Source organism: Phyllostomus discolor, chromosome X (genome assembly GCF_004126475.2).
Source record: "Phyllostomus discolor isolate MPI-MPIP mPhyDis1 chromosome X, mPhyDis1.pri.v3, whole genome shotgun sequence".
Taxonomy (NCBI): Eukaryota; Metazoa; Chordata; class Mammalia; order Chiroptera; family Phyllostomidae; genus Phyllostomus; species Phyllostomus discolor.
Genome location: NC_050198.1, coordinates 2,310,187 through 2,332,890, shown reverse-complemented (window position 1 = coordinate 2,332,890; position 22,704 = coordinate 2,310,187). Strand labels below are relative to the sequence as shown.

The 22,704-nt window shown below is 45.2% G+C and overlaps 1 protein-coding gene across 1 annotated transcript in view; it reads right to left on the bottom strand.

The window, feature by feature from the left end:
- Positions 1-2,218: 2,218 nt before the first annotated feature.
- PRPS2 (phosphoribosyl pyrophosphate synthetase 2) overlaps positions 2,219-22,704 on the bottom strand; it is a 30,862-nt gene continuing 10,376 nt past the window's right edge. Inside the window, exons 3-7 of the mRNA XM_028523315.2 lie at positions 16,447-16,545; positions 15,920-16,044; positions 6,815-6,988; positions 5,901-6,060; positions 2,219-4,765 (exon numbers count right to left, since the gene is read on the bottom strand). Coding sequence (XP_028379116.1) covers positions 4,673-4,765; positions 5,901-6,060; positions 6,815-6,988; positions 15,920-16,044; positions 16,447-16,545 — 651 coding nt within the window. The 3' untranslated portion in view covers positions 2,219-4,672. The remainder of the gene's footprint in view (positions 4,766-5,900; positions 6,061-6,814; positions 6,989-15,919; positions 16,045-16,446; positions 16,546-22,704) is intronic.

Here is a 22,704-nt window from a genome sequence, read left to right as displayed (position 1 = left end):
ACTTGTGACATATAGAAGAGAAAGAAAGGTAAGGGGATTAGTATTTAAGCCAAGATCTGTTGCTTCCCATTTTTTCAAGGGTACTGGATTCAAAACCTATTACTTTAGATTACTACGCTGCCTCTGGAAGTCATGTATTAGAATATCGAATGACATGGAAAATGATAACTGTAAGAAATTTTTTTTTAAATTTTTAAACAAATTCTTGTTTGGTCATATGCTACACTTTTAGCCATTATTATTGCCAAGTAATTGGGAACAATTTTTTTAAAATTTCTTGCCCTTATATTTACCAAAATTTCTTCAATAGATATATATTATTTTATAATCAGTAATAAAGTGTTTATACAATTGAAGAAAAAGGAAAATATGACTGCAGTAATCAGTGATAGATGACATCTGCCCAAGGCCACACAGCTTGGCAGTAGCATACCAGGGACCAGCCTCTAGATCACCACACTCCCAGTTTAGGGCACTTTCCAACGCATTGCATTGTTTGCTTTGCCATTTTTATTGCTTTTCAAATGTGAAATTATTTTGGCTGGTTTTTCTTTTGATCACAGGACTCAGCCTTGAGGAGAGTGAGAGCTGCTCTTATCATTATACAGGGCATGGCTTTGGGTTCCATTTATACTGGGATGGTCACGCAAATCAGGTTGGTGTGAAGGGTTTCAATTGATCACCATCTGTATTATTGCACGGCATTCATTCCTGTCATTTCTACAGCCCGTTGGAAGTATGTTCAACGTGTATCTGTTTGTCACTACCTAACGCTACCCTTGATGGAGAGGGTCAGGACAATGAGCCTCTGGGTGAGGGGATTGAGTTGGGCCCTTTCAAGAACACAAAACAGAGCTTGGAGACTACAGTGAAGCCAACCAACCCAGAAGGTGGTCTTGGGAAGCAAGGGCAGGGAAATGACGGAGGGATGTGTTTCTAGGGTACAGGAGGTCAAGCAATAAGGTGAAGCTCTGTAGGGAAAAGGACCAATTCAACATGTTGACGTCTGCAGGCAACACACATGAAGGATATATGCTAGTATGTTTCAGTCCCTCATTTCCGTCTTCATTGGCTATCCTCGCTCAAACATACTACACACCAAACATCTTGGGCTGATCCTGCTTGAGCCCTTGCTGGAATACAGCCATCTGGTTCTGGAAAATTCTGCCATGAAGTACCACCAATAAGCCGTCCCTTCACAAAGCCCATTCGGATCACCCTAGCCTTACTCATCCTCTGAACCTCTATTTCATCTTTCCCTGACACGTAGCCTGTCTATCCTGTAGCTCAGCTGGATTTGGTAAGATCTGCCACATGAAATGAAGCGCCCCCACCCAGAGGTGTGACAGCATCATTAGATGGAATTGAAGTGTTCCCACCACTGCTTCATTACCCCCTCCCTTTGAGTACATTCCATCCCATTCTCTCATACAGATCATCTACAGTGGAGCTGAGTTTGGTTCTTTATATTCCATTGGGACTTCAAGACAAAAGGTTGCCACTCTGGGTTACCCACACTTGAAACCAGGGCATTACTGGGAGAGCATGAATATTATATAAATTTATCTTGTCCCTACGAGAGTAACTTAAAGCATCACTGAATAGAAGTTGTTTTGTGGGAACAGGAAATGCTTCTTGGCACTTCTGAAATCAAAGTACAAGAGAAACTTCTATGGGGCGTACATTTAAGTTTGGTCTGCCCAAACCTATGGCTACTGAACATTACTACTTTGCTGTGTAAACACTGTGCAATCTTCAGTTTTACAGGAAACATCTAGAATTATCAACTTGGATACCTTATATGGCACCACTATTACACTTTGGGATAAGGAGACTGCTAATCAGTCCTTCAGAAATACCTTCAAAATGGAGGACAGAGCCCTGGCCAGTGTGGCTCAGTTGGTCAGAGTGTCATTCTATAAACTGAAAGGTTGTGGGTTCAATTCCCAGTCAGGGCACATACACAGGTTGCAGGTTTGGTCCCCAGTCAGGACGTGTGCAAGAAGTCAATCAACAAACATCCCTGTCTCGCTATAAAAGCAATGAAAAAATGTCCTCGGGTGAGAGAATAAAAAAAGAAAAGAGCTGACCTCAAAAAACTGGCTTTTCTGTAATTTTATATGGTGGGCTATAGTCAGGGAAGTTGCGCGCATTTTCAGGTACCCCATAAAACATCGCTCAGGCAAAACACACAGCTCCACAATGATGATGCACGCTATGAAAGAAGTAGGACTTTATTGAAATGTTTTAGTACAGTGTTGAAAGATCTGAAAATGTTACAGTAAACCAATACAAGCACTGCAAACGATATATTCCTGAATCTAGTTGACATCTAACAAAACACAGTTACCCTAGGAATATCTGTAAGTTGGTTAATGTAAGTTAGAGGCTGAGCGATTTCGGTTATGTTCCCATTTCTCTGGCTCCCCTTTTTGGCTAGATACACAGCAAGTCAGCCTCCATCTGGCAGAGCTGACAGGACCAACATGTTTGGTGGTTTCACGGACATGCTTCCACACTGGCCGTGGGAAGAGTGCGAGTTCTGGGAGCTGTGGGAGGAAGCTGCTCGGAGGTCACCTTCCTCATCTTTGCTGAACGGAAACCAAATAGCTCAGGCCCACACTGCCACTCTGTATAGCTGAGTCTGGTCTAACTAGTTAGTTCATGTATTAGAAGTACTTTCCAAAAACACACTTGGTACTAAATCATGTAAGAAACAATCAGGTCTTAATTCAGAGGATTACAGTAGATTTTGTATCATTTTCCCCCCTTCGGATCTTATTTGAAAATCAACTCCCTATTCTACTACCAATTATAAATGTTAGAGGAAACGATGACCTTGAAAGCAACTGGGTTTAGTCATGTCATGTCAACAGGCTCACACTTATATGCCAAGCTGTCTACTTATGCATATTCATAACTACATTTGCATTTCTCTACGCATAGAAATTCCAAGAAATACAGATATCACTCGTTTATCCAAAAATTAAGATTACATAGCATCTAAATAAACTCTTTCCATATCTCAAGTCAACTCTTTCTAGACATTGTCACTCTGTATTGCATAGCTGGCTGTACCAGGCTACACCATTTCATCTCAAAAACCGTACCTCAAAATGCTCGTTTCTGCGGTGACAAAAATGACACTTTTTAACTTCGATTCCACCTCTGCTGTAGGGAAGTTGGAAAGCTTAACGACCTATTTGTGAGGGTTTCTAACAAACTTGTTAATGACTTCAGTAGATTTTCCTTTTCCACCTGCAGATTTTAAAGGATTTATTCTCTTCAAGTTTTAAGATTCAGCAGGAGGGAGGGACTGTTGTTTATTATTCTATGCAGGCAAACTGTCTTCTTTTGGTGACAAAGTATTCAGTTGGGTGCGCACCAATGTGCACATAATGAAACTCACAAGGAGGCAGGGCATCAGGCAGGCACCTGACACAGGAGGGGGTTATCAAGGGCCACCTCGGGGAGGAAGCAATCTTTCCCTCCACAATCACTCTTGGGCCCCTATTTGAATCTTATTTTAATGGAGGAACTAATGTTTACTTATTTGTACTTTTCTTGTAGGCCTTTCTTACCTACATTTTTCATGTAGTGGCTTTGGTTCCAATAATCAGTTGCCTAGACTTGCTACTTCTCATTACAAAAAGCTGATGAACATGAAAAGTCAAAACTAATGACACTTAAATATGCATTAAGTATAAAGCACAAAAAAATCCACCTTTTTATTTATGTGAAAGGCCAAATTATGATCAGATTAGTCAATCCGAGGGGACTTAGGAGTCTTTATTTAGTCTTTATTTAACAACATGAAATTATTGGAAAAAGGCTAACTCAAAGCTACAGCTGGAAACGTGCCCCTAAACGAGATGATGGGACAAATGGCGCCCAAAAAACAGTCTGTCTGGGGCAGACAGAGGCGGGCAGGAATGTGACAGTACAGAGACTATCTCAAAAACGGGTTCCAAAGCAGATCTATCACCGAACTCATTTTGGAATTTGAGAACACGACATTTCACGCAGGTGAGCGTTATAACACGTGTTTCAGAAGTGGTAATGAAAACAATTTGGAGCTAAATGGCCTCTGATAAGTCTAATATTTACTCAAAAATGTATCAGTGGCCATCTTCAAGTACAAAAAATTTGGTCCAAATCAAACACAATAACTAAAATGGTTTATTTGAAACCTGGCTACTAAAAAAAAAAATTCAAGGTAGTATATATTTTCTAAGGTTTTCTTAGAAGGGCTCATTCTATACAGGGTTTTACTCAAATGTCCACAGGCATTATGATTTTATATATACATAGAAGTCTTTATCCTAAAGTCACCTTGGGCAACCCTGAAATATATAAATTATGAATTTCCACTATGCAATTACATATGTAGAAGTTGCGGCCTCAAAACGGGGCAAAGGAAAAAGTCACCTATCAGAGCAAGTCAAGATGACAAAAATGCTTTTGATTTATGATAGTTCACAGATCAAATAACCACTGCCCTCCCTGCAAACCGGAAGTAAATGGTCTTGAGCTATAGAAGGGGACACAACGGGTCTTGGTGGATACAAAGATCTGGTTTAGTGGTCTAACTGCTGAGCCCTAAAGCTAACAAATTGGATGAAAACACACTTGTCAGAAACTGGCAGGTTTGCTCCGCGCCCCCGTCCCGGATTTACAGCGGGACGTGGCTGAACAGGTAAGACACGGATTCACCATTGTGGGTCCGGCGGATCGCCTCGGCCAAGATCATGGAGATGTCGATGACCTAGATGGCAACACACAGAAACAGGACAAGGGAAGTGAGGCATCTTAGTCACGTAGAATTAAAAACAGAAAAGCCAGAAAACCTACAATTTCTTTACCTGCGAGATATGCTATTGTCAAGACCTGTACCCATTTTCTTTTGGGAGGACAGACAGCTTTGGGTCAATCTTCAAATGACAGCCTGTTAAACCAAACCCCTAAGGCACAGGTGGCAAACACAAGGCCCGTGGGCCGAATCCGGCCCTCCACTTTGTTTTATCCGGCCCGGCACCTAGTTTCTACCCAGCGGTAGCACCAAGCTCTTGCTTAACTGTTAAGGAGCAGTTACATTTACATAGTCCTAAAATTACACTTGGCCCTTTGAAGGCAACCACAAGGCTGATGTGGCCCCTGGTGAAAATGAGTTGGACACCCCTGCCCTATGGGATCCTGGCAGGGAGATTTTCAGTGCAGATGCTCAAAGGCTTTTCAGGGTTGCTATTAACCAGAGACATCTTTGCCTTGGGCGTTTGTTGTTTTAAAATTAATTGTATTCAATTACATGGAAGGTTTCTTTCTCTCAGTTTCAGATAAATGTAGTGACTATATCATTTAAAAGTGCAACCATGATCGTTCTAACTCGGGGTTCAGCAAACTACTTTTTCTGTAAAGGGCTTGAGAACGAATAGTTTCTGCTTTGTAGGCCACACCTAACCCAGTTGTTGTTGTGTGAGAACAGGCATTGGCGATACACAAATTAATGGGCATGGCTGTGTTCTAATAAAACTTTATTTACAAAAGCACACGAAGGGCCGGACTGAGGCTGGATTGAGCCCGTGGGCCACAGCTCGCAGACTCTCACCTGCGGCTGATCAGGTGCACCTATTGGGTTGTAGGTTCATTCTGTTGAGTTTCAGCACAGCCTGTCTCTTCCTCTCTTTCTATCTACAGTAAGTGGTGTCATTCACTTACTATTTCTAACTTTGACCTCTGCTGGACAGACCCTTTCTCAGAGCTTGAACTGAGTCAGACCCCTACACGTGGGAAGCTGCACCCTCTGCTGACATTTGCCTTAGTAAGCAGTCACACACAGACGCTATTTTTCGGGATCCAAGGTAGGTGCCTCGCTTGGCTCTGCCTGCAGTAATGGACAGTACCTGGATCTTGGGGCAATGAATCATTTTGTCCTCTTGCGGAATTGTGTTTGTGACAACAACAGCCTCAAAGGAGGCGCTGTTTATTCTGGAGATAGCTGGTCCAGAGAAGATCCCATGGGTAAGGATGGCATAAACTTTGGTAGCTCCGGCCAAGACCAGCCTATAAAACAGAAGACCAAAAAAAAAAAAAAAAGTCTCCCCTTAGTGTGAATTTAAAAGGAAAGTGTTCCATAACGCAAACCACGAAACCAATTTCATTCACATTCAGTAGCCAGAAACAGGTTCTTAAAAGGTAATGTGCTGGCAACATGCTTTGTTATGCCATTAAATCTGGGACTATTGGCCTTGGCCTTGGGCCCAGAGAATCCTTTGCTGTGCTGAGCCCCTGGATTGCACTGTAGCCATTTCTCCCTCCCCTGGGCTGTAACAACCAAAAATGTCTCCAGACATTGTCAAGTGTCCCCCAGGAAACAAAACTGCCCTTGGTTGAGAGCCACTGGTTTAAACCCAAATAGCCTGAATACTATCCTTCTGACATATCAATATAAAATATCATTGGGAGATTTTATGTTCTTTGCTTTGCCCTGTCTTCGAGGGCTGGAGGGAGGGCCAGACCAAAGACAGTGAGAGCCCGAGGAAGCCTACAAGGGGTCTCTTTCTTTCTGAGCTCAGGTGCAGGGGGCACGCTCCTCGGACCCTTCCTAACCGCCCCCTTGAAAGTGGAAAGCAGGCCTTAAAGGACTGCGGTTTCCTTCCTACCAAGGGAAATACATGCGCCTAGAACCTCCCCTGGTTTGAAACGCCACTGCTAAGCAGGCGGCCGTGATTAGGAAAAGCAGGCCTAATTTTTCAAAGCTGACATCTTCCCCTTCTTCATGAGATAGCTTAACACGTCCCCAAGCTGTCCCCCGTACTTGTCCGCAGCGTGGCAGATTGTGCCACAAGTGTCAGCCATGTCATCCACGAGGATGGCCACTCGGTCCTTCACGTCGCCCACCAGGACCATCCCGTCCACCTCGTTCGCCTTCTTCCTCTCTTTGTGAATCAGCGCGAAGTCCACATTCAGCCTGTCCGCGATGGATGTGACCCTGTGCAGATGAAAAGGGCAGGTGAGAAACGGTCAATAAAACAATCTCGTGCTTTCAAGCTGTCTGTTAGGAATGTAGTCACTGGCCACACTCTAGACAATGGAACAATCAGGTCTCACTTGCAAGGCCAGTGATGTGGTTCTCATTTGTGGCAGCTGGGCATAAATGACAGGGCACGCTGCCCACTGGCTAAAGCTACTGGATAATAACTGATAGTTAATTTGGTAGTGCTGTGTGGTAGTTTTTGAAATCCCAGGCACAAACTCAAGCAAGTTACTCGGAAACTGCCATTTGCGCAGTGAGTGGTGCGGCCGTGGGGGACCAAGCCCTGGTGAAATGCAGCCACGGAACAGGCAGGCTTATGGAAACAGGCTCCAGGCCACTTGAGGCCTTGGGAGACTAAATCGTGAGTCCGGCTCCTCCACCTGTCAACTGTGAGTGCTCAAAAGCCATCAGCTCAGAAAGCGCTGAGCTGGCCCCAGAAAGAGGAGGTGACAGGCCTGGCATTTTTCCCACGAAAACTGGGCTTCAACGATGAAAAGTGACCACAAAAGAATGCCACAGACGCAACGCAACGTGCCCTGAAATGAGATTTCAGTCGTTACGATGACAATCAACCGCTATGCAATTCAGCTGAAGAAGTGACACTGAGGGTCCAATACACACACCGTCGCACACCGCGGTTTTGTGAGCAGTGAACGGAAAGTGTGACTTCCGTGCCTTTTCAGGATTCTGCTCCTGCTCACTGCATCATCCTCAGATGGCAGCCGGGAATGGCACTCGTGGGTGTTCCGACCAGAGAGAGAGCAGGCAGGCCTCCGCACCCCAGGTGTCCCTCACCCCCTTCTGAGAATGTTCAATGGCCGTATTTTTTAATTGTGGTAACGTGCATATAAAACAGAATTTATCGTTTCAACCAGTTTAAAGTACTCAATTCGGTGGCATTAAGTGCACGCACATCGTGTTGTACAAGCACCACCTCTAATTTCCAGAACATTTTCATCATGCCAAAGGGAAACCCAGTCACTCCCCATTGCCCCCAGGCCACGACGGCCATGAGCCTCTTCATGGAACCTCTTCTATGGATTTACCTCTTCTGACCTTTTCACATGAATGGAATCATACAATGTGTGGTCCTTTGTAGCTGGCTTCTTTCTCTTAGCATGTTTACCAGTTTTTTCAAAAAGATTTTATTTTGAGAGAGAGGGGAAGGGAGGGAGAAAGGGAGAGAAACACTGATGAGAGAGAGAAAAATCTATCGGTCACCTCTCCTATGCGCCCCCACTGGGGACCTGGCCCGCAACCCAGGCGGGTGCCCTGACCGGGAATCGAACAGGAGACCTTTTGGTCTACGGGATGACACCCAAGCCACTCTGCCACACCAGTCAGAACTGATGTTTACTTGGCTTGTCCATGCTATAGCACAGATCAGTATTTTATTCCTTGTTTTGGATAAATAAGTTGCATCATAAGGATACACAACAGCTCCTTCTGCTTATCATGTGCTGATGGACACGTGGGTTGTTTCAACGTTTTGGCTATTGTGCATTCTGCTGCTATAAACATTGGCGCAGAAGTATGTTTGTGTCCCTGCTTCCAAGTCCTTTAGGGACATACATGTGGGCAGAATGACTGTGTCCTATGGTAGCTCTGTGTATATAACTTCTTTGGCCAGTATTTTACCAGCTTCCAACTTGCTCAAAGACCACAGCCACCTTTCTCAGATCTTAATGGTTTCATTGAAATTAGCAGGGACATGTGTTACTCAGGCAAGGGCCATACATGAGAAGGAGGCCTAAGGCGAGGCTGCCTTGACGCCATGTAGGAAGATCTCCATTTCCAAATGACACTTTAGGGTTGCACTGTGGCACAGTAGGCCCCCGGGCACCCTTTCTGATGGAGACAGCTACAGTGCTAGATTGCGGAGGGAACTATCTTTACGAATGCATCGCTGAGCTGGAACGGTAGTAGGCGTCTTCAGAAGCAGAGGATGTAAAAGTAGTTATCCTAAGGAGCAGGCAGGCAGCTAAGTTCTTGCCCCCAGGGTTTCTAAGGAGGCTTCGATGGTCGTGAGCCTAATAGGAGACCCCGGAAAACACAGGGATGCTGGAGGCTATCCCTTCAGCATACTAAGTAAAAATTAACCTGCCGCCCAGGTGGGGACAGGAAGGACGTGTGGCTGTCTCAAACTCCATGCTAAGCGGAGGGCATTAGTTCTCTCTCGAGAGTGGCAAACTGCACGTAGGCACTCCGCGAGTGTCATTCATCCAAATTCCCACGTTGTGTATGTTAAAACCCACGAGTGGAGAATTTAACTCAAAATGACCCTTTGGGGTAACACTCCAAGGTAAAGAAAAGTGATAACAGATACACTGGGATATGGTGGCAGGGAGGGAGGGGTAAGCAAAGACATGAGTCAACATGTAGACAAATCTAAAGAAATGTTTTTTATCTAAAACTGCAATAATAATGTCTCATTTGTGGGAAGGAAAAGAACTACAATGGACACTAGCTTTAAAGTACAAAAGATGGTGGTCACGAATGAAAATGTCAGTAATTTCGGAAGAGAAAGGACCAGGCCCTGCTGGGTAGCTCACTGGTTACAGCAATGCCTGGATCCCCAGTCAGAGAACAATCAGCCAGTGAGTGCATAACTAAGTGGAAAAACCGGTTGATGTCTCATTCTCTCCCGTCAATCAACAAAACAGGGACCACACTTTCCACTTAAAGACAAAGGCTGTTAGATCAGCTAAGGGAAGACACCAGTTTCAGATCTCCAAAGTCCCTGAAGCAAAGGGAAGTGTAACTGTAATAAGGTCCATATTCTTCCCGCTATCCAACATGCATCCTTCCGTCTCAGACCGAAACCACATTGCTCTAGCTCACACCCTTCATTTCTGAATCTATTTACCACTGGTTTCCTAACACAAGGACTTCATTGGCAAACAAAATAATTACAATGCTGACAAAAATTGTGCCCCACAATCACCTTAAAACACTTACTACTACCTATACGCCAATTTCATAAAAGATAAGCCACAGAAACTCTAATTCAGGAAAGCTAGTTTCTCAGGAAACAAGACAGATTTTCCCAAGAAGAGACTCGTGAACACCTTATATGCGATGTGTGTGTCTACATTAGAGCGTTGGTTTATTTGTAAGGACCAGGAAGAACTCAGTAAGGCAGGGCCCTGGCCCACAGCCCACCACTGTTGTGGCCTAAGTTCTAAGCCTGTGGAGCTGTGAAGTCCAAGTACAACCTGCATGCACACCTCTGCCAGGTGATCCCACTCTGCTGCCCCACGGGCAAGCAGACCAGGGGGGCACCTGGCAGCAGGGTGAGAAACAAGCTGAGTTATGTGGCTTTAGGGGAGCGAGGGGTGAGCATGGAATGTGAGTGGGGAGACCCAGCCACTTAATATCCCTACTCCTGAATAGGCTACAACTCTTCGTTTGCAGGTGGACAACTGAGACTTAACACATAACCCTAACAAACAGTGTTGAGACAATACGTCACACAGAAATCCTAAGTAGGAAAAGCTAGAAGAAAAGTAATGCACAGTTTACTTTCCATTTCTTCTGCACACATGTTTACATTCTTTCCAAAACAGAAACAATCAAAATTAAACCTGAATACCTTAGTTTCACCAACTCCCTGTACCAGTTTTAGTTAATATCGATTATCACAGCCATGGCAGGTGTGTGTCCTTTTAAGGTTTATTTGCTCTTAGCTGTCAGCCCAATCAAGCGTCAAAAACTACCCGAGAGACCTCTGGTGGCGACATTAATTTTTTTTTTTTTTTTTTGACCAGGAGCGAGTCAAGCCACAAAGCTTTTTCTAAGGCAGAAAGTTCCAATTTCTGAGATAGGGATTTATTTTCTTTGGTGAAATAGGACTTTTTGTATCAAGCAAAGAAGTCATAGATAATGTAAACTGCAGGTATCACGTGTTAACCTGCGAGGCTGTTCTGTTGGCTGGGAAACAGCTGAGTTAGGAATGTGAGGCTGATAATGTATAGCAGAAACCGGGGAAGGGGGAAAGGAGGTGGCAAAAAAATAGGGGAACCTATCATAAAAGGCCATGTTTCAGCCCTGGCTAGCATAGCTCAGTGGACTGAGCAGGGGCTGCGAACCAAAGTGTCGTAGGTTCGATTCCCAGCCAGGGCACATGCCTGGGTTGCAGGCCATAACCCCCAGCAACCGCACATTGATGTTTCTCTCTCTATCTCCCTCCCTTCCATCTCTAAAAATAAATAAAATCTTTAAAAAAAGGCCATGTTTCTTGTATAAGGGAGAAATGGGTTATTTAATAAGCAGTTTTGGAACAAGTACATGGCTGGGAGGTGGGGGAAGAACTGGAATCTCATTTCACTCTTTATTCCAACACAATTTGCAGGTTAAAAAAATGGGGACATTAAAAAAGAAGAGAACAACCCTTAAACAAAATCATGGGAGAAGAAAAAGGTTGAGAGGGTGAACCCCTTATAAACCCAGACACCAAAAGCTGAAGAGGCAGATAGGACTACGTAAGAATGTTTGCAAAATCCTGCAGAGAATAAAAATACACAAAGAGAAGTAATGAAAAAAACTGGGGGGGGGGTGTATCTGAACACCCCCCCCACCCCTGCAAACACAAGAACCCAAAGTGTGACCTCTTGCCTGTGGGCATTCTTCAGAACAAAGGAAAAGGCCTCGGGCTGACAGAATAGGCCAAAGGTAAGAACAGACCTTCATGGAACATAAACATGCCTGGAAGGGTGCCTGACCTTACCCTCAGCAACCCAGCATGGAAAGGTTTTCATGAACAGAGAGGCCTCAAACATGTCTCCGAAAAAAGTGACACCTCCTCAAGAAGAGCCTCAGGCAGGTCCTTCGGGAGGTGTTCCTGAAGAAGGTACTGTTGTCATAGGAGACGAAGACCCTCTAGTGGGACAAGATGGGGAGGCAGAAGACAGTGAGTGACACTAGTGATCCTGACCCTGTGCCGGCCTAGGCTAATGTGTGTTTGTGTCTTAGTCTTTTTTTTTTTAAGATTTTATTTATTTATTTTTAGAGAGGGAAGGGAGGGAGATAGAGAGAGAGAAACATCAATGTGCAGTTGGTTGCTGGGGGCCATGGCCTGCAACCCAGGCATGTGCCCTGACTGGGAATCGAACCTGCGACGCTTTGGTTCGCAGCCCGCGCTCAATCCACTGAGCTATGCCAGCCAGGGCTGTGTGTCTTAGTCTTTAACAAGAGAATTTCAAAAGTAAAAAATCAATTTAAACATAGTAAAATCCACCCTGGCTGGTGTGGCTCAGTGGATTGAGTGTCAGCCTGTGAATCAAAGGGTCGCTGGTTCGATTCCCAGTCAGGGCACATGCCTGGATTGTGGGCCAGGTCCCTGGGTGGGGGGCACTCGAGAGGCAACCACACATTGATGTTTCTCTCCCTTTCTTTGCCTCTGGCTAAAAATAAATAAAATCTTTAAAAAAATAAAAATAGTAAAATCCCTATAGAATAAGGATATAAAATATTTTTGTACGCCTGTATAATGTGTCTGTTTTATGCTAAGTGTCATTACAAAGGAGTCAGGAAGCTAAAAAGAACTGTCAAGTTTATAAAGTAAAAAGCATCCCAGTACACTATGTTTAATTTACTACTGAAGACATTTTTAAAATAAATGTAAGTGGACAGTGGACTACAGTAGTGCACACGGGTGTCCTCAGCCTTCTTGGCACTAACCTCCCTCGCTGCCCCACCTGGAGCAGCTTCCGGTCCTGCAGGCCCCGTTCTTGCTAAGTACCTGTACAGGTGTATGGTTTTGTGTCTTTCATCCTGTATTCTTCCTGTACCTTTTCGATGTTTAAATACACACAGACTGACCGTTGTGTTACCACTGCCTGCAGCGTTCAGTGTAGTAACAAGCTGTGTAGGTTTGTAGCCTGGGAGCAACAGGCTATACCGGACAGCCCGGTGTGTAGGAGGCTGTACCGTCTAGGCGTGCATAAGCGCACTCTATTGTGTTCACACAATGATGCATCGCCTAATGATGCAACTCTCAGAACACGTTCCCGTCGTGAAGTGGCGCGTGACAGTACAAACAGTCTATGAATGAGGAATGGGAAAGTGGTTCAAAGAATCGTAACGTACAAATACAATGGAATATGACCCAGCTATAAAAAAAACAGTGGAGTAAAGTAAGTTTATATACATAAGGAGTATGTACAGCATATCACCACTTGTATGAAATAAAAAGGAGACAGATGTTTGAATATCGTAATTTGGACACTGGAAAGAATAGAGGTCATTAAGAAGGAAATGGGGGATGCTATCCTATTTGAAGGTTTGCTAAGAGCACTATATTTCCACACTATATATTAAAATATATGATTGGGATAGGAAAAGGCAACAAAAGTTTGTGGAATCTATTTTTTTTTTTTGGCTTATTACCTGCCAAAGTAATTTTTTTGTTTTTATTTTTTTAATTTTTTATATTTTTAAAAGATTTTATTTATTTTTAGAGAGGGGAAGGGAGGGAGAAAGAGAGGGAAGGAAACATCAGTGTGTGGTTGCCTCTCATGTGGCCCCCACTGAGGACCTGGCCTGCAACCCAGGCAGGTGCCCTGACTGGGAATCGAACCTGCGACCCTTTGGTTCGCAGCCCGCGCTCAATCCAGTGAGCTATGCCAGCCAGGGCTTTCTCTCTCTCTCTCTCTCTCTCTCTCTCTTTCTTTTTTTTTAAAAAGAACGAATACAACTGACACAAAGGCACATAATATTGTCTGATTACATTTATGTCAAATTTCCAGGCAGGCAACTCCACAGAGACAGAAAGCTGATGAGTGACCGTCAGGGGCTAGGAGGGAATGGGGAGCGAATGCTAATGGGTATGGCATTTCCTCTTGTGGGGGAGGGGTGATAAAAAATGTTCTAGAATTAGATGGATACACAAATTGTGACTAGACTGCAAACCACTGAACTGCGCACTTGAACTGTGCAAACTGAGGTATGTGAATTATTTGCCAATAAAGCGCTTATTAATCACAAGTTGCATGGCATGCTCATGTGCCTCTTGGCCCACTTGTTCACCTCTAACCTTCCATCAGGCCCGCGGACTTACCATATGGGATACGGATTCCACCGTGCGACCTAAGTAAGTTCCCATGCAAATGGCAAGCACTGCCACAAGGAATTACTCCAAAATGTTGGCCATAGTCCCGTCTGCTTAAGCAGACAACACTCACGCGGTGTCTTGCACCTGGAGGGCCTGGCTGCGGCACGTTTGCGAGCACCACACTCAGCGCTGGGCTCTGATATGGTACTTCTCCCCACCCTATCGCTGCCCAGCTGGGGTCTTTGCAAATGAACTCTCTGCTTCTGTCTCATAGATATTTGTGAGCTCCTTCAGTGGCCACTCCCTGCTGCTGTTAGAGACCCATCTCCAGCTGAGCCCTGTTATTCCTCCTCTTCTGTGCTGGGACCCTAAGCGCTAGCAACAGCAGCTTAGTGCACTAAGGGGCTCTTGTAAGATTCAGGACCTTCACTTTCTGGGCTATTCTGCAGCTTTTAAGTTTAATTCTAGGTCCCTAGCTGGGCCATAGGTGGATGAGGGAGCCAAAGGAGGGGTGGGCATTTACATTTTAAAGACGCCCTAAAGCCTGATGGTCACTGGTCTCTCACGGCACATTTAGCTCTTTGCTTTCTTACAGCGCGATTGGACAGAAAGATCTCTTTCACCTCTCCTATGAGCCATCTACCCAGGTGTTAAAACTCCATTCCACTTTTTCTTCCTTCCCAGAGGGCAGGCGCATAGTTCGACAAGGTCACTTTGAGTGAGTCACCATGCTTCACCTGCAGTACAGCGCTCTGTAGCTACTGCTCCTTAATCCCTCGAGTCTCTGCAAAGCGCCCCCGATTTGCTGCTCCTACAGTTTTCCTATGCCATTCAGTGTGCTCGCACTCTGATGCTATCAGCGCCACGTCAGTCTCTCTGTCTAACTTACGTTACGGCTAGTAACTGCTCTGTCACCCCGTGGTGCTGGCTCTCTGTGGCCCAGTGACCTGGATCAGCAGGCATGATTAGGTGGACTTCAGCAGGGAGTACCTCCTGAGCAGCTGGGCCTGTGGAAGTGTCCCTCTGCAGTGGCTTTGCAGCCTGGGACCGATTTTAATGGGAATCTTTTCAGCATAGGGGTTCCCGCCGCACGGGGACAGAGGCTAACCCACCGCACAGTGACACATGGCACAGGCCTTGCTCTGATGTCTCACAGGTGCCTGTGTTCTCCCCCCCCCCACCCCGCCCATTCAAAGACGCTGGTGAAACCTGGCTTTCCTTCTGTCTGCAGGGGAGAAGTTATTCTTTCACCCCCGTTCTCTCTGGAAGCACCTATGTGGGTACTAACACACCTGTCACCTTACTCTTTCTGGATTTGACACCTGACCCTCAGGCCACCCAAGTACAGCTTTCAGCCCTTCTTCATTTCTTAGACCTAGACAGCTCCCTTTCTCTCTTGAAGAAAGAGGAGCTATACTGGTGTTCTATGAATGTATATTTCTGTTTCTCAGATTCTATTTTGGCTATCATTTCCAAGTGCTTGTAGTAGGAAAGACCAGCTTAGTTGATCATGTTGCTAATTAAAAGCCTCATCTTCCAATTAGGCTTTTGCTTTTATAATCAGGAACAAAAATTACTTAAAAAACCTCAAAATATCCTCTTTGCTAAAAACAGATACTTGTGTGTGTATGAATTTTTTCTCTCTCTCGTGACTGATGAAATGTTGACAAAGACGACAGCACTCCGTTCTGGAGGCAAAGCCTGTCGGCTCCTTATTGGCTCATTTGCAAAATCAAGTATTAAGGAATTTCAAACATGTTTCCTTATCCAATACACGAGAAAGGGCCAAAGCGATCAGCAAATGCAGAAGTATGCCCGGTGTGGCCAGTGCCTACCTTTTGGCTCCACCCGCGTCCGGGGAAACAATGATACAGTTCCTCCAGTCGGTGATGTTCTCACGAATCCACTGCAGGACTGCGGGCTCCGCGTACAAATTATCCACAGGGATGTCAAAGAACCCCTGCAGGGAGAAATGAGTGTCACATGGCAGGGCTTTGGAAAAGATGATCTTTCGTTACATAAAATTTGAGGGGTTTTTTTTATTCAAAGGAAGCCTTTTCAACAGATTCCCTTTCCTTAATTTTAAAAGAATTTAATCAAAATATTTTAGTCCCATTTCTTATTGGTGGGGACTGCCCAGATGATATTCCCACCCCTCCAAAACTGACTGGAGATGAGGGGGTGGCAGAGACAGGCGATATCAACGTGAAATTGCATTTCCAAGTTCAGTCAAGGGGAAGAACCAACCCCAAGTCACATTACCTCCTCCTTCGAAAAATATGTCACTTCACAATGAACAGGATTTAAGCACCTGCACGGAGCCCCCAATCACAACCGAGGGCAAGAAAGAAAGTGCCAGAACCTGGATCTGAGAGGCATGCAGGTCCATGGTGATGATGTGATCCGCCCCGGCAACCGAGAGCATATTGGCCACGAGTTTCGCGGAAATCGGAGCACGACTCTGAAATATAAAGACATGGCTTTTATGACAGGGAAAGAGCTGGGAAGAGACAGGTACCTTCGGATTCCTCCCACCGAGGTTGACATGAAAAAGATAAATCACAGCTGATCTATAACATGTGAATAAAGAAAATGAACAATGACTCTACATTATTTAATTGGCAATAGTAAATTACATGTTTTTTTAAAAGATTTTATTTATTTTTAGAGAGGGAAGGAAGGGAGGGGGGGGAGAGAGAGAGAGAGAGAGAGAGAGAGAGAGAGAGAGAGAGAGAGGGAGAGAAACATCAATGTGCGGTTGCTGGGGGTCATGGCCTGCAACCCAGGCATGTGCCCTGACTGGGAATCGAACCTGAGACACTTTGGTTCACAGCCTGCGCTCAATCCACTGAGCTACGCTAGCCAGGGTGTAAATTACATGTTTTAACAACAATAAGTATTTGTTTCATTTTGTTCACCAAATATTTCCTATTTACATATACTATCGCAAGGCTCAGCACTGGGTATGGAGAACAAATGTCAAAGCAGCCAACAAACGGTTTACGTGTAATATCATGATCAGACTAATTCAAATCAGGACAAGCGTGTAGAAGAAGAGGTACTGAGAGAGACACTAGCATGGAGGACACGAAGTTTAAAGGGGCTTGTGGGCAGAGGCCATCTGAAGAAACCGCTGTGCAGGCTGGCAGAGGCAGGGAGACCAGTGCTCCAGAAAGAGCGGCACGTGTGACGTGGCCCGGGCTGAGATCACACCCAGGAACTGCACGAACGAAGTCCAGTTTGGTCACAGGTGGTGTTGCGGGGGAGAGTGTGAACACCGGACAGGGAGGCAGGGCCACCTCCTGCACAGCCCCGCCAGCCAAGGCCGGCTGTTTAAACAGGAGGCTGCATCCTGCAACTGGGAGCCAATGCTCAGTGTTAGAAATCACACAAAAACCAGATCGAAGAAAGAACACCTTACAGGGATGGAGAATTTCCTATTTACAAAAGTGGGTGCACTGTGATTTGCTGCCTTCGAGTGACCTAACTTCTCCACAGCTGCAGCTTCCGCATCATAAATTATGCACAATACCTCTGTCTGCATCAAAAAGAAAAACATCCAAGAGACTACACAGACATGATTAGACTTAGGAAAGAAGTTCAGCAATTTGCTGTGAACAATAGCATTCCTATATGCCAGCCACAAAGAAAAGAAAATATAAAATGTTTTTTATATTTTTCTTTTTATAAAATATAAAAAGAAAATGTTAAAACATTTCACTCAAACTTCCACAGCGTTATATGCTATTTATAGCTCAATAAAGGTGAAAAGAGAGTTCATTTGCAATAGTTAAAATCAATGATTCCTGTTAAATACACACACACACACACACAGAGTATATTCAGGTAAAAACACACAGAAAGGAATTACATTACGATGTTAACAGATAATTTGTATGCTAATATACCATTCTTTTTTTAAAAAAGGAAACATTACTTTAAGATAATATATATACATATGCAAATACACACACACACACACACACACACACACACACAAATTTCTTTTCAACACGCAAAGAATTAGAGGGAATGCCCCAAAATGTTAATAGGCAATGTTTCTAGATAGTGAGATTATGGGAAAATATTTCTCTCATTTTTTTAAAGATTTTATTTTAGTTCTTTTTAGAGAGGGAAGGGAGGGAGAAAGAGAGAGAGAAACATCAAGGTGTGGTTGCTGGAGATCATAGCCTGCAACCCAGGCATGTACCCTGACTGGGAATCGAACCTGCGACACTTTGGTTTGCAGCCTGTGCTCAATCCACTGAACTACGCCAGCCAGGGCTAATATTTCTCTCGTTTTTAAAAAAATTTTCAACCTTCTCAACTAACTACCTATGATCATGCACGTTTTCACCACTCACTCCCCTGTTCTGTTCCATGCTACCTTTGGGATAAAAAGCCCGCGGGCCAGTCTAGCTCTCGCTACTGAGAGCTGGCCCTCCTGCACATGTCCCTCTGCCACAAGGGTCCTCCCTGCAGTCTGTCCTGGGCTGCTCTGCCTCTTCTGGGGGACACTTCAAGTGCTGTCACAGCCATACACCTGCCGCCCCTGCATTTCACCCCGTCTCTGCTCAGCCAACTCGTTTGATCCTCCATAGCTGGTTCAGGTCTCCAAACTTGAAGGCACTCTGAGAACTCGAGAAAGAAAGGATCTGTCCCTTCTGAAGGGACATGGCACTGGCTCAGCATTGGGCCTCCCCACCATTTGGGACCATCTGCTGAAAGACTGATGTGAGGACATCATCTATATATATGGATGTCGGGGTTCACAACTAGACCCTCAGGGACAGAGAACTGGGTTTGGAGACTTTCCAGGTCATCTATAGCACACAGCTCTGTACCTTGCATGCGATGCTTATCTTTGATAATTATCTCCTAATAGAATCTCTGTTAACAGCAAGTTTCCAAGGCTTCATCATTAGCCTCACGGACTGTGAGACTTCCTTAGTTTACCAAAATTGCAGAATAGCTAAAAGAATCAATTGATTACTGGGACTTCTTTGTAATACAGTCTGACTCGCAACACTAGTCAACTCGGGACTCTCCCTACAAGTTTCTAGCCGGCAGGAAGATTCCTCTGGTTGGTCCTCGCTCTTACTACATCGAGCACGTTGTCCTTCTGAGATCCAAACCACAGGACCTTCTTCACATATTTGGTTTTAGCACTGTTTCATCCTTTGGCTCAAGGCCCAGCTGAATCTTGCATGAAAAATGATTTACAAGTTAGCTGACTTCACAGCCAATAAAAAGGAAAATGAACCTGACATTTCAACAAAGGTAGAGTCAAAGTACAGTAATCAAAAATAAAACGTTAGACTACCCTAATGAGACATGGATAAAGGTCAAAAGGTTTCGTGGGCCAGCCCAACTGTGACAAAGGCTCTCGGGCTATTTCAAGCCTCAAGCAGTGTATCAGATGCCACCCTGCTGAAAGTATACATTTGACAACCTTGAGAAATAGACAAGATTGGAGAAATTCGAATCAAAACAATGGTCCCCAATTTTCTTTCTTCAGTTAAGAAGTAAAAAAGAGTCCCTGGCTGGCATAGCTCAGTGGATTGAGCGCGGGCTGTGAACCCAAGTGTCGCCGGTTCGATTCCCAGTCAGGGTACATGCCTGGGTTGCAGGCCATGACCCCCAGCAACCGCATATTGATGTTTCTCTCTCTCTCTATCTCCCTCCCTTCCCTCTCTAAAAATAAATAAATAAAATCTTTAAAAAAAAGAAGTAAAAAGAAACAATTTCATTGAAAAGAGAACGGAACCTTGAAAATAGTTTGCGAAAAAGCTACAAGTCCTCTATCACCTCCGAAGTAATTCTTTGCAGTCTTGCCCCCATGTCCTATTACTTTTTAAATTTATTTATTTTTAAATTTTTGATTTTAGAGAGAGGGGAAGGGAGGAAGAGAGAGAGGGAGAGAAACATCAATGTGAGAGAGAAACATCTGATCAGCTGCCTCTCGCACGCACCCCAACCAGGGACCAAACCTGCAACCTAGGCACGTGCCCTGACCACAAATCAAAACGGTGACCTTTCACTTTGCCAGAAGATGCCCAACCAACTGAACCACACTGGCTGGGACATGTCATACTGCTTTTACTGGGAACAGAAACTAGCAATTACTGAGTGCCCCCTGGAGTGGGTATCAGCAAACAGAGCTCTGTGGGCCAGGCCTGGCCTGTGGTGTGGTTTCGTACAACCTGTGAGTTAAGAACGGAATTTATATTTTTAAGGGGCTGAGAAACAATCCAAAGAAGAAGAGTATATTGTGACATTTGAAGAGTACATGAAATTCATATTGCTATGCCCATAAAGGTTTAGTGGAACACAGCCACGCCCCTTCACTGACATGTGATATATGGCTGCTTTCATGTGAAAATGGTGGAGCCGAGCCATTTGTCTCTGCCCAGTGGTCTACAAAGCCTAAAAAACTTGACACCTGGCCCTGGCCAGTGTGGTTCAGTTGGTTGGAGCATCGTCTCCTGGACCGAGAGGTTGCAGGTTTGATTCCCAGTTGGAGCACATGGCCAGGTTGTAGATTTGGTCCCCAGTTGGGAGCATACAAGAGCATCAACATCCTGACTGATGTTTCTTTCTCACATCCATGTTTCTCTCCCTCTCTCTCCCCGCCCCCACTTCCCCTGACTCTGGAATCAATGAGCATGTTCTCAGGTGAGGCTAAAAAAAAAATGACACCTTTGTGTGTGTGGGGGGGGGGGGGATTCTGCTAAGTACTTTATAAATAGTAGCAAATATTATTCTGAATCTACGGATGAGGAAACTAAAGGCACAAGGAATTTAAGCTACTTTTATGAAGGATGAACCCAGAAAATAATGGCACTGAAATTCAGGCCCGAGTCCGCCCAATTCTGAAGGTGGCACCCCGGAGCTCAGACCACGCTGCACCACGAATTCTACAGTGAATACTGCAGTGTGACCGTTCTCTGTGGTAGTGTTGCATCGTGCTGAAGCATCCAATTTATGAGACCCTTCCTTCACTGTCGGAACTTGTCCCTGGTCTCTTGCACATATAAGCAAAACCAAAAATAAAATTTGCAGACATACAGGGCTTGCTTAAAAGGGACCAGTGAGGTCTGAGATGATGAAACAAGCTTTGGATATGGTTCAAAGGCTCCAGCTTTTTTGGGGCTCCGAAGCAGATCAATTACCTGTTACCCCACTTCAATACAGTTTCCCAATACAAAGGCAATCCACTGGACCTAGGAAATGGGTAGAACAATTATTAACAGCTATTAGCAGCCACTTCAAAAACAAAATACAATGGCACACCATACCTGAAATGCCAGCCAAAATGAGGGATTTCCCTTTTGACCAGTTTGGTGAAAGAATGGAACTGTCTCTGCAATTGTTTTAATACGAGGCGCACTGACTATACAGACTTGGCAGAAATAATAGTGCCAGAACAATCTATACGTCATGGCCAGCCCCAAGGGCAGTCCCAAAGCCAGACACCTGTAAAAGGGTGGCCATATGTCAGACACACCTGGGACGGCCAGGGTGGACACTTGTTTCCTGGCGTAATTACTCACGGAGCTCCTTTCCAGCTCTCAAATGCGCTGGCTTAGATGATAAATGATATAATAATGCCACTACCTCAAGCTTGAACTATCTTTAAAATGGCCATTTATCAACACGTTAATGACTTCCTTGAATGGGCCCTGCAGTGAGCTGAACGGTGGCCCCAGAGACATCAGGTCGTCATCCCTGGAACCTGGGTAACTGTTCCCTTACTTGGAAAGAAGGTCTCTGCAGGTGTGATGACGGGAAGAGTTCTGAGATCGGGCAATTATCCTGGAGGGCCAGGAGGCTACCACGTGTACCCTTCAAGAGAGAGATCTAGCCCTGGCTGGCGTAGCTCAGTGGATGGAGCGCGGGCTGCGAACCAAAGTGTCGCAGGTTCAATTCCCAGTCAGGGCACATGCCTGGGTTGCAGGCCATGGCCCCCAGCAACCACACATTGATGTTTCTCTCTCTCTCTTTCTCCCTCCTTTCCCTCTCTAAAAATAAATAAATAAATCTTAAAAAGACAGAGAGAGAGAGAGGTCTGACAGAGACAAGAGAAGGCCATGTGAACACGGAAGCAGAGGGTGGAGTGATGAGGCCTCAAGCCGGAGAAGCTGGAACAGGCCAGGAAGGAGCGCCCCCCAGAGCCCGTGGAGGGAGCGCCACCCCAGCCTGATTTCCCGCTTTTGGCCTCAGAAGTGTGAGGGAATATACTTCTGTTGTTTTAAGCTGCCCAGTTTGTGGCAATGCACTGTGGTGGCAACAGGCAATTCATACGGCCCCCCCACGATTCCTTCCTCAGTTTCTCTAATGTGAAACACACATGAGTACAGCACAGTGGTGAAGAAAGGGTCGGGGGGAGGGAAAGGAACACATGCTTGCAATGGCCCCAAATGGCAAACCTGTCTACACGTCCTGCGATGGGAAAACGAATAGAGCGCCAGTTAGATGACACAGATGCACGGAACAGCTAAACCCACTGGAGTTTTCAGAATTCTGTGGGGCTCTTTTTGACAATCCAGGGGCAAGGGGCACTGCTGGCCGTTGGAGGTCAGAGATCAGGAGCATGTCGCATCCCCTGTGCGGCAGGAGA